This window comes from Hippopotamus amphibius, chromosome 5 (assembly GCF_030028045.1).
Source record: "Hippopotamus amphibius kiboko isolate mHipAmp2 chromosome 5, mHipAmp2.hap2, whole genome shotgun sequence".
NCBI lineage: Eukaryota > Metazoa > Chordata > Mammalia > Artiodactyla > Hippopotamidae > Hippopotamus > Hippopotamus amphibius.
The window spans coordinates 10,495,057-10,510,230 of NC_080190.1; the positions used below are offsets into that span (position 1 = coordinate 10,495,057).

At 50.4% G+C, this 15,174-nt stretch overlaps 1 protein-coding gene across 1 annotated transcript in view; it reads right to left on the minus strand.

Annotated features, from left to right (window-relative positions):
- LOC130854176 (deleted in malignant brain tumors 1 protein-like) overlaps positions 1-14,875 on the minus strand; it is a 197,203-nt gene extending 182,328 nt beyond the window's left edge. The window contains 7 exon segments of the mRNA XM_057736939.1: positions 906-1,310; positions 3,733-4,056; positions 6,963-7,286; positions 8,433-8,756; positions 11,660-12,046; positions 13,114-13,452; positions 14,869-14,875. Coding sequence (XP_057592922.1) covers positions 906-1,310; positions 3,733-4,056; positions 6,963-7,286; positions 8,433-8,756; positions 11,660-12,046; positions 13,114-13,452; positions 14,869-14,875 — 2,110 coding nt within the window.
- Between the last annotated feature and the right edge of the window lie 299 nt (positions 14,876-15,174).

Genomic DNA, 15,174 nt, shown 5'->3' on the forward strand with positions numbered 1-15,174 from the left:
CACTCCCTTCCTTAGGCTACTGGTTGGCTTCTGTGGAGGGGAGAGGGTAGGGAGGGAAACCTAGAGTCAAGAGGCAGCAGGGCTCACCTGGAATGAGTGTGGACTGGGGCCGAGCAGCTGGGACAGAGACAAAGCAGGCTGCCAACCTGGCACATAAGGGACACGACATGGGCAAAGGGGTGCAACACAGAGCAGGTGAGACTCTCAGGCCCCAAGCATGTGCCCTGCTTCAGAGGGCCGTGGAGGAGGAGGCCTCTGCCATCCTCAGCACACATAGACGTTCCCTCTGAGAGGTGCAGGCAGACCAGCATCCCTTATTGCCAAGGTCCACTGAGGGAGGAATAGCTGTGCGCCTACAGGACTGAGTAGTCACAAACCAATGGTCAACCTCGCAGCTTTCCTGAGTCCACTGAGGCAGCAAGTCAGAGGGGTCCAGCTCCAGGTCTGCATCAAATGTGTGATCTCTCAGGCCCGACCACAGGTGGTGGCAAGGCTGTGCCTGGCAGGACACATGGGGCCCCTGTTCTGCTCACAGGACAGTTGTTCCCCGACAGGGCCTCCCAAGTCCCTGGAGGACTTACACCCAGGACTCAGACACCAAACCCTGGGCCACCTGCAGGACCAGCCCATGACTCCATTCAGAGACCTCCTCACAGAACTGTCCTCTTTTGCCTCTGCCTGCCCGGTAATGTTGGAGAAAAAGGCTTCATGTCCCCTTCAGTTTCGTTCTTTGTGCTAATTCACCATCTCCATGCCTGGCAGCTCCTCAAAAGCTCATACTAATTCCTAACTGGAGATAAGGTGATGAAAAGAAGCAAGAAATGAAGAAAATGCTTTGAGAGGGGATCAGAATGGAAGAAGGAAAGCACACCCCAGAGACGCAACCCTGCTTATGTGAGACCCACCTGAGCAGATGGCACTGGCGTCCTCTCCATGTCCACAGTCGTGGGAGTTCCAGCCATTGTGGGGGCAGCTCCACAGGTAGGTCTCGTTTCCTGAGCAGCGCACGTTATCCAGGACAATCGGCCCTGAGCCCTGGCCAAACCGGGCACTTCCTGGGGCCGACAAGGCCGGGCCACAGCCCAGCTGCCTACAGAACACGTTGGCATCACTGATGTCCCAGTCGTCGTCACACACGGTGCCCCAGGAGCCTTGGTACAGGACCTCCACCCGGCCCTGGCACCTACCACCTCCATTCACCAGCCTCACGGCCAAACTCGATTTGGTTTCTGGAAAGAGACAGGAAAGGTCACTCCCCTGGGTCTCCTGAAGGAAGACGTCCTGAGGACGGACTGAGATTCAGAATCCTTCTATAGAAAGACTTCTGAGTCCGAGGTCATGTTTCCTATCAAGAGGACTTGACTGAAGGCCGTTCATCAACATTTCCCTGCCTCTGGCTGTGTTCCAGAAGCCTTGGCGGTGAGCTGGGCCAGGAACTTTTGCTGACTGATGCCCACAGCACCAGCAGTGCAGGAGCTGAACCCAGCCTTGGGAGCAGGGGGGAGAGGGGAAGCCCAGGCCCTGCGTCGGCAGTGACCACGAGGATGGGATTGAGTCCGCGCGTCAGGATGCCCACAGAGACAACTTCTCAGCCCCTACCAAGGAGCCACCTTTGGCTGCTCACCCCTAACTGGGACCCCTGCTCATGAGACCTGATATTGTTCTGAAGACTAGCTTTCCACTGAGCTCTTACTCATGTCACTCTCAAACCCAAAGCTTAGGCTGGTTCTGAAATAAACCATGGACTCACTGACTACCATCAGAGCACAGGGAGGTGATTAGGGACAAGACTCCTATTGCCAGCAGGATGCTCAGAGTCCCTCCAAAACTTGTCAGCTGAAGGACTGGAACAAAAGACTCTTTTGCCTGTTAGGGTGGATACCTGCAGCTGGCATTTGTCCTCACTACAGGAAGCAAATTGAGGGTGAAGCACAAACACATAAGAAAGGAGAGATATGAAAAGTGCCAGGGAAAGAGAGTCTGGAAACCTCTGGATCCAGCTGTACCTGAAGACAAAACTACCACTAAATGTCTTTGACACATAAGTTTGAGTACCCTTCTAGCTTAAGAAAACATCACTTGGGATTCTACCACTTAAGCAAAAAGATCCTCACTAACACATTCTCTAACTGGTACCTGAAGCTTTTCCGCAATCCTATTACCTAGAGGTGGTCAACAGAGAGGCTTAACCCAGGATTTAGACATTGCACCAAGGACCATTGACTGGAAGGCTGAGCACTGACACGCTGGCAGAATCCCCGTGATGCTTCCCATGGGAAGCAGCTGTCATACAAGAGCGATCCAGAGGGGAACACAGCCAGAATAGAAAGAAGCTGGATACAATCAAGGTTGGTCAAGTGACCTGAAACAAGGATCAGGGAGACTGGGGTCTGAGAAGTTCCCCTGCTGAAGGGAGAAAGAGGCCTTTTCTGAGAGCTTGGCGTGAGCCAAATCATGCCCTCCAATGTCCCCCACATGGCCATGAGGTAGCAGAGACCAAGAGAGCCATCAGCACGCTCTCCTGACGGAGTGCTGCTCTTTAGGGACGGATCCCTTTGAGTCTCTGCCTGGGGTATAGGGCATGAAACAGCTCTGTTCTCACCCCATATATAACCCTTGTTTATATGTGACAATGCTTTCAAGCAGAAGTGACCCCAGGACAGATCTCCCCTGGTACCAAATGTACTGGGGGAACAGATTGTAGCCACCACATCCTTAAGTTACTGAGGCACACCCGAGGCCCCAGCAAGAGTGGCTCATCTGGAACCTTCAGCTTGCGCTAGAGTGATAAGGGACTTGGTACCGGGATGTGGAAAAAGTCCACACTCACCTCCTTAGGCTAACGGTTGGCGTCTGTGGAGGTGAGAGGGGCGGGAGGGACACCCGGAGTCACAAGGCAGCAGGACTCACTTGGAATGTGCGTGGACTGGGGCCGGGCAGCTGGGAGAGAGACAAAGCAGGCCAGACACAAGGCACAGAAGGGGTATGACAGGGGCAAAAGGGGACAAGGCTGAGCAGGTAAGACGCTCAGTCCCCATGCGTGTGCTCAGCCTCAGAGGGTTGGGAAGTGGGGAGGGCTCTACGATCCTCTACCCCACAAAGATGTATCCCCTGAGGGGTCCCGGCAGACCAGCAACCTTTATTGCCAATGCCCACCGAGGGGAGATTAGCTGTGTGCCTGTGTGACCGAGTGGAACCAAACCAATGGTCAGCCTCGCCGCTTTTCTGGCTCCACTGAGGCAGCAAGATGGAGGGGTCCAGCTCTAGGTCCGCATCCCACGTGTGATCTCTCAGGCCCAACCAGAGGTGATGGCAAGGCTGTGCCTGGCAGGACACACGGGATCCCTGCTCTGCTCACAGCACACTTGGTGCCCTGACAGGGCATCCCAGGTCCCTGGAGGGGCGACAGACCAGGACTCAGACACCAAACACTGGGCCACCTGCAGGCCCAGACCATGACCTCCATTCAGAGACCTCCTAAGAGAACTGTCCTCTTTTGCCTCTGCCTGCCCTGTAATGTGGAGAAAAAGGCTTCATGTCCCCTTTGGCTGGGTTCTTTGTGCTCATTCACCATCTCCATGCCTGGAAGCTCCTCAAAGCCCATAGTAATTCCTATTCGAGAGGTAAGGTGATTAAAGGAAGCAAGAAATGAAGAAAATGCTTTGAGAGGGGATTAGAGTGGAAGAAGGAAAGCACACCCCAGAGATACAACCCTGCTTATTTGAGACCCACCTGAGCAGATGGCACTGGCGTCCTCGCCGTGTCCACAGTTGTGGGAGTTCCAGCCATTGTGGGGGCAGCTCCACAGGTGGGTCTCATTTCCTGAGCAGCGCACATGATCCAGGACAATGGGCCCTGAGCCCTGACCAAACCGGGCACTTCCTGGGGCCGACAAGGCCCAGCCACAACCCAGCTGCCTGCAGGCCACATTAGCATCATTGGTGTCCCAGTCATCATCACACACGGTGCCCCAGGAGCCTTGGTACAGGACCTCCACCCGGCCCTGGCACCTGTCACCTCCATTCACCAGCCTCACAGCCACACCCGATTTGGTTTCTGGAAAGAGACAGGAAAAGTCAGTCCCCTGTGTCTCGTGAAGGAAGACGTCCGGAGGACGGACTGAGATTCAGAATCCTTCCAGGGAAAGACTTCTGAGTCCGAGGTCATGTTTCCTATCAAGAGGACTTGACTGAAGGCCATTCATCATTATTTACCCACCTCTGGTTGTGTGCTGAGTTAGACACTTTCGCTGACTGATACCCAAAACACCAGCAGTCAGGAGCTGAACCCAGCTTTGGGAGGTAGTGAGGAGAGGGGAAGCCCACACCCCGCATTGGCAGTGACCACAGGGATGGGCTTGAGGCCCCACGCCAGGGAACTCCCAGATACAGCTTCCATCCCCCACCAGGGAGCCACCTTTGGCTGCTCACCCCTACTCAGGACCCCACCTCATCAGACCTGAGGTTGTTCTCAAGGATTGCTTTCCTCTGAGCTCTTACTGATGTCACTCTCACACCCAAAGCTTAGGCTGGTTCTGGAATAAACCATGGACTCACAGACGATCAACAGAGCACAGGGTATCCCTGCGCCAAGACACCTATCAGCAGCAGGATGCTCAGAGTCCCTCCAGGTATTGTCAGCTGAAGGACTGCAACAAATAGACCCTTTTGCCTGTTGGGATGTAGACTTGCAGCTGGTCCCTGTCCCCATGACCAGAAGCAAATTAGGGTGAAGCCCAAACACATAAGAAAGGAGAGGTATGAAAAGCACAGGGGGACAGAGAGTCTGGAATCCTCTGGATCCAGCTGTAACTGAAGTCAGAACTACCACTAAATGTCTTAGACATATCAGTTATTGGGTCCCCTTCTAGCTTAGAGACCATCGCTTGAAAATCTACAACCTAAGCAAAAACATCCTCAATAACACATTCTCTAGCTGGTAGCTGAAGTTTTTCACAATCCTAGTAACTACAGGTGGTCAACACAGAGGCTTAACCCAGGATTTACACATTGCACCAAGGACCATTGACTGGAATGTGGAGCACTGACACGCTGACAGGATCCCCATGATGCTTCCCATAGGAAGCAATGGTCATAAAAGAGCAATCTGGAGGGGAACACAGCCAGATTAAAAAGAAGGTGGACAAGAGGGCAGACAGCAGGATCAAGCAGTATCAGCAGTATTTCATCTTACACAACTGAAAACCACAGCCACAGAAAGACAGAGAAATGAAAAAGCAGAGAACTTTGTACCAGATTAAGGGACAGGATATAGCCCAGGAAAAACAACTAAGTGAAGGGGAGATAGGCACCCTTCCAGAAAAAGAATTCAGAATAATGATAGTGAAGATGATCCAGGACTTTGAAAAAAGACTGGATGCAAAGATCAAAAAGTCTACCAAAGACCTAGAAGAATTAAAGAGCAAACAAACAGAGATATGCAACACAATAACAGAAATGAAAAATACACAAGAAGGAACCAATAACAGATTAACGGAGGCAGAAGGGCGAATAAGTGACCTGGAAGACAGAATGGTGATAATCACTGATGCAGAAAAGAATAAGGAAAAAAGAATGAAAGGAACTGAGGACAGCATAAGATACCTCTGGAACAATGTTAAACACACCAACATTCGCATGATAGGGGTCCCAGAAGGAGAAGAGAGAGAGAAAGCACCCGAGAAAATATTGGAAGAGATTATAGTTGAAAACTTCCCTAACATGGGAAAGGAAATTGCTACCCAAGTCCAGGAAGCACAGAGAGTCCCAGGCAGGATAAACCCAAGGAGAAACACGCCAAGACATATAGTAATCAAGCTGACAAAAATTAAAGACAGAGAAATGTTATTAAAAGCAACAAGGGAAAAACGACAAATAACATACAAGGGAACTCCCATAAGGTTAACAGCTAATTTCTCAGCAGAAACTCTGCAAGCCAGAAGGGAGTGACATGATATATTTCAAGTGATGAAAGGGAAGAACCTACACCCAAGAATACTCTACCCAGCAAGGATCTCATTCAGATTCGTTGGAGAAATCCAAAGCTTTACAGACAAGCAACAGCTAAGGGAATTCAGCACCACCAAACCAGCCCTACAACAAATGCCAAAGGAACTTCTCTAAGCAGGAAACATAAGAGAAGAAAAGCACCTACAAAAACAAAAACAAAATGATTAAGAAAATGGTAATATGAACATACATATCAATAATTACCTTCAATGTAAATGGACTAAATGCCCCAACCAAAAGACACGGACTGGCTGAATGGATACAAACACAAGACCCATATATATGCTGTCTACAAGAGACTCACTTCAGACCTAGGAACACATACAGATGGAAAATGAAGGGATGGAAAAAGATATTCCATGCAAATGAAAATCAAAAGAAAGCTGGAGTAGCAATACTCATATCAGATAAAATAGACTTTAAAATAAAAAATGTTACAAGAGACAAGAAAGGATATTACATAAAGATCAAGGAATCAATCCAAGAAGAGGGGATAACAATTATAAATATATATGCACCCAATATAGGAGCACCTCAATACACAAGGCAAATGCTAACAACTATGAAAGAGGAAATGCAAGGCAGAAATAGAGACACAGGTATAGAGAACAAACACATGGACACCAAGTGGGGAAAGCAGGAAGGGTTGGGGGAGAATGAATTGGAAGATTGGGATACCGAATTGTACACTCTAAATATATGCTGTTTATTGTCTGTTAATTGTATCTCAATAAAAGTTCTTAATAAAAAAAAAAAGAAGGTGGACAGAATCAAGGTTGGTCTAGTGACCTGTAACAAGGATCAAGGAGAGTGGGGTCTAAGGACCCCATGCTTCCTAGCGGGAGATAAGGTGATGTAAGGAAGCGAGAAATGAAGAAAATGCTTTGAGAGGGGATCAGAATGGAAGAAGGAAAGCACACCCCAGAGACGCAACCCTGCTTATGTGAGACCCACCTGAGCAGATGGCACTGGCGTCCTCGCCGTGTCCACAGTTGTGGGAGTTCCAGCCATTGTGGGGGCAGCTCCACAGGTGGGTCTCATTTCCTGAGCAGCGCACGTTATCCAGGACAATCGGCCCTGAGCCCTGACCAAACCGGGCACTTCCTGGGGCCGACAAGGCCCAGCCACAGCCCAGCTGCCCACAGGCCACATTGGCATCATTTGTGTCCCAGTCGTCGTCACACACGGTGCCCCAGGAGCCTTGGTACAGGACCTCCACCCGGCCCTGACACCTGTCACCTCCATTCACCAACCTCACGGCCACACCCGATTTGGTTTCTGGAAAGAGACAGGAAAAGTCACTCCCCTGTGTCTCGTGAAGGAAGACGTCCTGAGGACAGACTGAGATTCAGAATCCTTCCAGGGAAAGATTTCTGAGTCCGAGGTCATGTTTCTTATCTAGAGGATTTGACTGAAGGCCGTTCATCATCATTTCCCCGCCTCTGGCTCTGCTCCAGAACCCTTGGCTGTGCGCTGGGCCGGGCACTTTCGCTGACTGATGCCCACAACATGAGCAATTCAGGAGCTGAACCCAGCTTTGGGAGCACTGGGGACAGGGGAAGCCCACAGCCTGCATCAGCAGTGGCCACTGGGATGCCCTTAAGCCCCCCCATCAGGGTACCCCCAGAGACAGCGTCCCAGCCCCCACCGAGGAGCCACCTTTGGCTGCTCACCCCTACTCAGGACCCCACCTCATCAGACCTGAGGTTCTTCGGAAGGATCGCTTTCCATTGAGCTCTTACTCATGTCACTCTCAAACTCAGAGCTTAGCCTGTTTCTGAAATATACCATGGACTCACTGACGACCATCAGAGCACAGGGAGATGCCTGGGGCCAAGACACCTAGTGCCAGCAGGATGCTCAGAATCCCTCCAGAACTTGTCAACTGAGGGACTGAAACAAATAGACTCTTTTGCCTGTTGGGATGTAGACCTGCGGCTGACCCCATCCCCACGACAGGAAGCAAATTGATGGTGAAGCCCATAACACATGAGAAAGGAGAGGTATGAAAAGCGCAGGGAGACAGAGAGTCTGGAAACCTCTGGATCCAGCTGTACCTGAAGACAGAACTACCACTAAATGTCTTAGACATATCAGTTGTTTGCCGTCTGAGCGGTCCAGGCAGACCAGCATCCCTTATTGCCAATGCCCACTGAGGGGAGATTAGCTGTGTGCCTATGTGACCGAGTGGAACCAAACCAATGGTCAGCCTCGCAGCTTTTCTGGGTCCACTGCGGCAGCAAGACGGAGGGGTCCAGCTCCAGGTCCGCATTCCAAGTGTGATCTCAAAAGCCCATAGTAATTCCTAGCCACAGATAAGGTGATGTGAAGAAGCGAGAAATGAAGAAAATGCTTTGAGAGGGGATCAAAATGGAAGAAGGAAAGCACACCCCAGATGTGCAACCCTACTTATGTGAGACCCACCTGAGCAGATGGCACTGGCGTCCTCGCCGTATCCACAGTTGTGGGAGTTCCAGCCATTGTGGGGGCAGCTCCACAGGTGGGTCTCGTTTCCTGAGCAGCGCACGTTATCCAGGACAATCGGCCTTGAGCCCTGACCAAAATGGGCACTTCCTGGGGCCGACAAGGCCCAGCCACAACCCAGCTGCCTGCAGACCACATTGGCATCATTGGTGTCCCAGTCATCGTCACACACGGTGCCCCAGGAGCCTTGGTACAGGACCTCCACCCGGCCCTGGCACCTGTCACCTCCATTCACCAGGCTCACAGCCAAACCCAATTTGGTTTCTGGAAAGAGACAGGAAAGGTCAGTCCCCTGTGTCCTGAAGGAAGACATCCTGAGGACACACTGAGATTCAGAATCCTTCCAGGAAAAGAATTCTAAGTCTGAGGTCATGTTTCCTATCAAGAGGACTTGACTGAAGGCCATTCATCATTATTTACCCACCTCTGGTTGTGTGCTGAGTTAGACACTTTCGCTGACTGATACCCAAAACACCAGCAGTCAGGAGCTGAACCCAGCTTTGGGAGGTAGTGAGGAGAGGGGAAGCCCACACCCCGCATTGGCAGTGACCACAGGGATGGGCTTGAGGCCCCACGCCAGGGAACTCCCAGATACAGCTTCCATCCCCCACCAGGGAGCCACCTTTGGCTGCTCACCCCTACTCAGGACCCCACCTCATCAGACCTGAGGTTATTCTCAAGGATTGCTTTCCTCTGAGCTCTTACTGATGTCACTCTCACACCCAAAGCTTAGGCTGGTTCTGGAATAAACCATGGACTCACAGACGATCATCAGAGCACAGGGTATCCCTGCGCCAAGACACCTATCAGCAGCAGGATGCTCAGAGTCCCTCCAGGTATTGTCAGCTGAAGGACTGCAACAAATAGACCCTTTTGCCTGTTGGGATGTAGACTTGCAGCTGGCCCCTGTCCCCACGACCAGAAGCAAATTAGGGTGAAGCCCAAACACATAAGAAAGGAGAGGTATGAAAAGCACAGGGGGACAGAGAGTCTGGAATCCTCTGGATCCAGCTGTAACTGAAGTCAGAACTACCACTAAATGTCTTAGACATATCAGTTATTGGGTCCCCTTCTAGCTTAGAGACCATCGCTTGAAAATCTACAACCTAAGCAAAAACATCCTCAATAACACATTCTCTAGCTGGTAGCTGAAGTTTTTCGCAATCCTAGTAACTACAGGTGGTCAACACAGAGGCTTAACCCAGGATTTACACATTGCACCAAGGACCATTGACTGGAATGTGGAGCACTGACACGCTGACAGGATCCCCATGATGCTTCCCATAAGAAGCAATGGTCATAAAAGAGCAATCTGGAGGGGAACACAGCCAGATTAAAAAGAAGGTGGACAAGAGGGCAGACAGCAGGATCAAGCAGTATCAGCAGTATTTCATCTTACACAACTGAAAACCACAGCCACAGAAAGACAGAGAAATGAAAAAGCAGAGAACTTTGTACCAGAATAAGGGACAGGATAAAGCCCAGGAAAAACAACTAAGTGAAGGGGAGATAGGCACCCTTCCAGAAAAAGAATTCAGAATAATGATAGTGAAGATGATCCAGGACTTTGAAAAAAGACTGGATGCAAAGATCAAAAAGTCTACCAAAGACCTAGAAGAATTAAAGAGCAAACAAACAGAGATATGCAACACAATAACAGAAATGAAAAATACACAAGAAGGAACCAATAACAGATTAACGGAGGCAGAAGGGCGAATAAGTGACCTGGAAGACAGAATGGTGATCATCACTGATGCAGAAAAGAATAAGGAAAAAAGAATGAAAGTAAATGAAGACAGCCTAAGATACCTCTGGGACAATGTTAAATGCACCAACATTCACATTATAGGGGTCCCAGAAGGAGAAGAGAGAGAGAAAGGACCCGAGAAAATATTGGAAGAGATTATAGTTGAAAACTTCCCTAACATGGGAAAGGAAATTGCTACCCAAGTCCAGGAAGCACAGAGAGTCCCAGGCAGGATAAACCCAAGGAGAAACACGCCAAGACATATAGTAATCAAGCTGACAAAAATTAAAGACAGAGAAATGTTATTAAAAGCAACAAGGGAAAAACGACAAATAACATACAAGGGAACTCCCATAAGGTTAACAGCTGATTTCTCAGCAGAAACTCTGCAAGCCAGAAGGGAGTGACATGATATACTTCAAGTGATGAAAGGGAAGAACCTACACCCAAGAATACTCTACCCAGCAAGGATCTCATTCAGATTCGTTGGAGAAATCCAAAGCTTTACAGACAAGCAACAGCTAAGGGAATTCAGCACCACCAAACCAGCCCTACAACAAATGCTAAAGGAACTTCTCTAAGCAGGAAACATAAGAGAAGAAAAGCACCTACAAAAACAAAAACAAAATGATTAAGAAAATGGTAATATGAACATACATATCAATAATTACCTTCAATGTAAATGGACTAAATGCCCCAACCAAAAGACACAGACTGGCTGAATGGATACAAACACAAGATCCACATATAGGCTGTCTACAAGAGACTCACTTCAGACCTAGGAACACATACAGACGGAAAATGAGGGGATGGAAAAAGATATTCCAAGCAAATGAAAATCAAAAGAAAGCTGGAGTAGCAATACTCATATCAGATAAAATAGACTTTAAAATAAAAAATGTTACAAGAGACAAGAAAGGATATTACATAAAGATCAAGGAATCAATCCAAGAAGAGGAGATAACAATTATAAATATATATGCACCCAATATAGGAGCACCTCAATACACAAGGCAAGTGCTAACAACTATGAAAGAGGAAATGCAAGGCAGAAATAGAGACACAGGTATAGAGAACAAACACATGGACACCAAGTGGGGAAAGCAGGAAGGGTTGGGGGAGAATGAATTGGAAGATTGGGATACCGAATTGTACACTCTAAATATATGCTGTTTATTGTCTGTTAATTGTATCTCAATAAAAGTTCTTAAAAAAAAAAAAAGAAGGTGGACAGAATCAAGGTTGGTCTAGTGACCTGTAACAAGGATCAGGGAGAGTGGGGTCTAAGGACCCCATGCTTCCTAGCGGGAGATAAGGTGATGTAAGGAAGCGAGAAATGAAGAAAATGCTTTGAGAGGGGATCAAAATGGAAGAAGGAAAGCACACCCCAGATGTGCAACCCTACTTATGTGAGACCCACCTGAGCAGATGGCACTGGCGTCCTCGCCGTGTCCACAGTTGTGGGAGTTCCAGCCATTGTGGGGGCAGCTCCACAGGTGGGTCTCATTTCCTGAGCAGCGCACGTTATCCAGGACAATCGGCCCTGAGCCCAGACCAAAATGGGCACTTCCTGGGGCCGACAAGGCCCAGCCACAGTCCAGCTGCCCACAGGCCACATTGGCATCATTGGTGTCCCAGTCGTCGTCACACACGGTGCCCCAGGAGCCTTGGTACAGGACCTCCACTCGGCCCTGGCACCTGTCACCTCCATTCACCAACCTCACAGCCACACCCGATTTGGTTTCTGGAAAGAGACAGGAAAAGTCACTCCCCTGTGTCTCGTGAAGGAAGACGTCCTGAGGACAGACTGAGATTCAGAATCCTTCCAGGGAAAGATTTCTGAGTCCGAGGTCATGTTTCTTATCTAGAGGATTTGACTGAAGGCCGTTCATCATCATTTCCCCGCCTCTGGCTCTGCTCCAGAACCCTTGGCTGTGCGCTGGGCCGGGCACTTTCGCTGACTGATGCCCACAGCATGAGCAATTCAGGAGCTGAACCCAGCTTTGGGAGCACTGGGGACAGGGGAAGCCCACAGCCTGCATCAGCAGTGGCCACTGGGATGCCCTTAAGCCCCCGCATCAGGGTACCCCCAGAGACAGCATCCCAGCCCCCACCGAGGAGCCACCTTTGGCTGCTCACTCCTACCTAGGACCCCACCTCATCAGACCTGAGGTTCTTCAGAAGGATCGCTTTCCACTGAGCTCTTACTCATGTCACTCTCAAACTCAGAGCTTAGCCTGATTCTGAAATAAACCATGGACTCACTGATGACCATCAGAGCACAGGGAGATGCCTGGGGCCAAGACACCTAGTGCCGGCAGGATGCTCAGAGTCCCTCCAGAACTTGTCAACTGAGGGACTGAAACAAATAGACTCTTTTGCCTGTTGGGATGTAGACCTGCAGCTGACCCCGTCCCCACAACAGGAAGCAAACTGAGGGTGAAGCCCATACACATGAGAAAGGAGAGGTATGAAAAGCGCAGGGAGACAGAGAGTCTGGAAACCTCTGGATCCAGCTGTACCTGAAGACAGAACTACCACTAAATGTCTTAGACATATCAGTTGTTTGCCCCCTGAGCAGTCCAGGCAGACCAGCATCCCTTATTGCCAATGCCCACTGAGGGGAGATTAGCTGTGTGCCTAGGTGACCGAGTGGAACCAAACCAATGGTCAGCCTCGCAGCTTTTCTGGGTCCACTGCGGCAGCAAGATGGAGGGGTCCAGCTCCAGGTCCACATCCCATGTGTGATCTCAAAAGCCCATAGTAATTCCTAGCCGGAGATAAGGTCATGTAAAGAAGCAAGAAATGAGGAAAATGCTTTGAGAGGGGATCAGAATGGAAGAAGGAAAGCACACCCCAGATGTGCAACCCTACTTATGTGAGACCCACCTGAGCAGATGGCACTGGCGTCCTCGCTGTGTCCACAGTTGTGGGAGTTCCAGCCATTGTGGGGGCAGCTCCACAGGTGGGTCTCATTTCCTGAGCAGCGCACGTTATCCAGGACAATCGGCCCTGAGCCCTGACCAAACTGGGCACTTCCTGAGGCCGACAAGGCCCAGCCACAGCCCAGCTGCCTGCAGACCACATTGGCATCATTGGTGTCCCAGCCGTCGTCACACACGGTGCCCCAGGAGCCTTGATACAGGACCTCCACGCGGCCCTGACACCTGTCACCTCCATTCACCAGCCTCACGGCCACACCCAATTTGGTGTCTGGAAAGAGACAGGAAAAGTCACTCCCCTGTGTCTCGTGAAGGAAGATGTCCTGAGGACAGACTGAGATTCGGAACTCTTCCAGGGAAAGACCTCTGAGTCCGAGGTCATGTTTCCTATCAAGAGGACTTGACTGAAGGCCGTTCATCATCATTTCCTCCCCTTGGCTGTGCTCCAGAACTCTTGGCTCTGCGCTGAGCTAGGCACTTTCACTGACGGATGCCCACAGCAGCAGCAGTTCAGTAGCTGAACCCAGCCTTGGGAGGCAGTGGCAAGAGGGGAAGCCCACAGCCTGCAACGGCAGTGGCCACTGGGATGGGCTTGAGCCCCTGCACAGGGTATCCCCAGAGACAGCGTCCCAGCCCCCACCAAGGAGCCACCTTTGGCTGCTCACCCCTACTCGGGACCCCAGCTCATCAGAGTGAGGTAGGAGATATTTTGCTCCATTCTAGGCATTTACAACTGGCCCCTAGATTACATATAATGAGGCCGAGAAGATGAGCTTCTTGGCTGACATTCATTACCTGCCTCTGGTTACATTGCCTGAGGCAGGAGACAAAGGAGCTCCGGGACTACATATTCATCACCAGACTCCTGTCTGTATTTCGATAGCTGCATTTCAATTAAAAAGAAAGCAACAGGAATAGGGCAAAGGACCGAACATTGGACACCTTTTTACAGGGACACACAGGGACTAACCCTTGTTAAGAGATCAGATTATTTTGAAACCCGGGAAATTCAAGGTAAAGTGCAGGTCTCTCCAAACTGCTTGCTGGGGACTTCTGACTTTTACTCTCTTTCATTGAGCACTTCCTTGCTCTCAGCTCTCTGCTTTGTTCTCTTTCCAAGACCCACAGGGCTTAATCTGGGCCCCCTCAGTGCAGGAGCCCCAGCACTCCCTCTGTCCCCTCTCTCCCCTCTCTCCCCTCTCCCCCTTTCTCTAGCTCTGCCTAAACGACAACCCCCAGCACGCCCCCCGCCCAAGCTGTGCCTCTTCACCAACCCTGGGAACAACACATGGGGAAGTCAGAGCTCAGTGCCTGCAGCCCTCGCCAACAAATTGCACCCTTCTACACGCCACACTGTATTTCCCAGGATAAAAACATCACCTCCCCCGGGCCTCACTGCCTTCCAGTGTCTTTCTCCAGAGCAGCCCTCCAGGTGCCTGTGCCACCCCACCAGCACACACTGCCCTGCACTTTGTTCCTGTGATTCTCTTTCCTACTGTACTTGGGAAGCAAGCTTTCCTTCTTACCTAAGCCTTATGTCCCCTTCAAGTTTACTTTAGACGCCAAACAAACGGGGCGATAGACTTGGGGTTCTTCTGCTGTTTGCTCTCCCCCCTCACTCTGTGTCCAAAGATCCTCTATGGGAACACTGCCATCTCTCAGCCCTCAGATCCTGACCCCCCGGCACTTTCCATTGTGGCTAACTCCAGCTCCTCCAGGAGATCCCCCTTCACTCCAGGCCTTAGCAGCTCATACACTGAAACAGACCACCTATAGGGCTGGCCACTTCCAAACAGCCTACACCCTACGCTTCATAGATGCTCAGTCTCAAGGAATACATTGCAGCATAGGAAGCTTCTAGACAAGGAATCTCTCCCCTGGAAAGTCCTGGCAACCAGGTCTGCACTGGTTCAAAACCCCTCTCCGGCCATAGTGCGATGGGAGCCTTGCACAAGGCTTCAATGGAGGCCAGAGACGTCCGGTCAGGATTCGG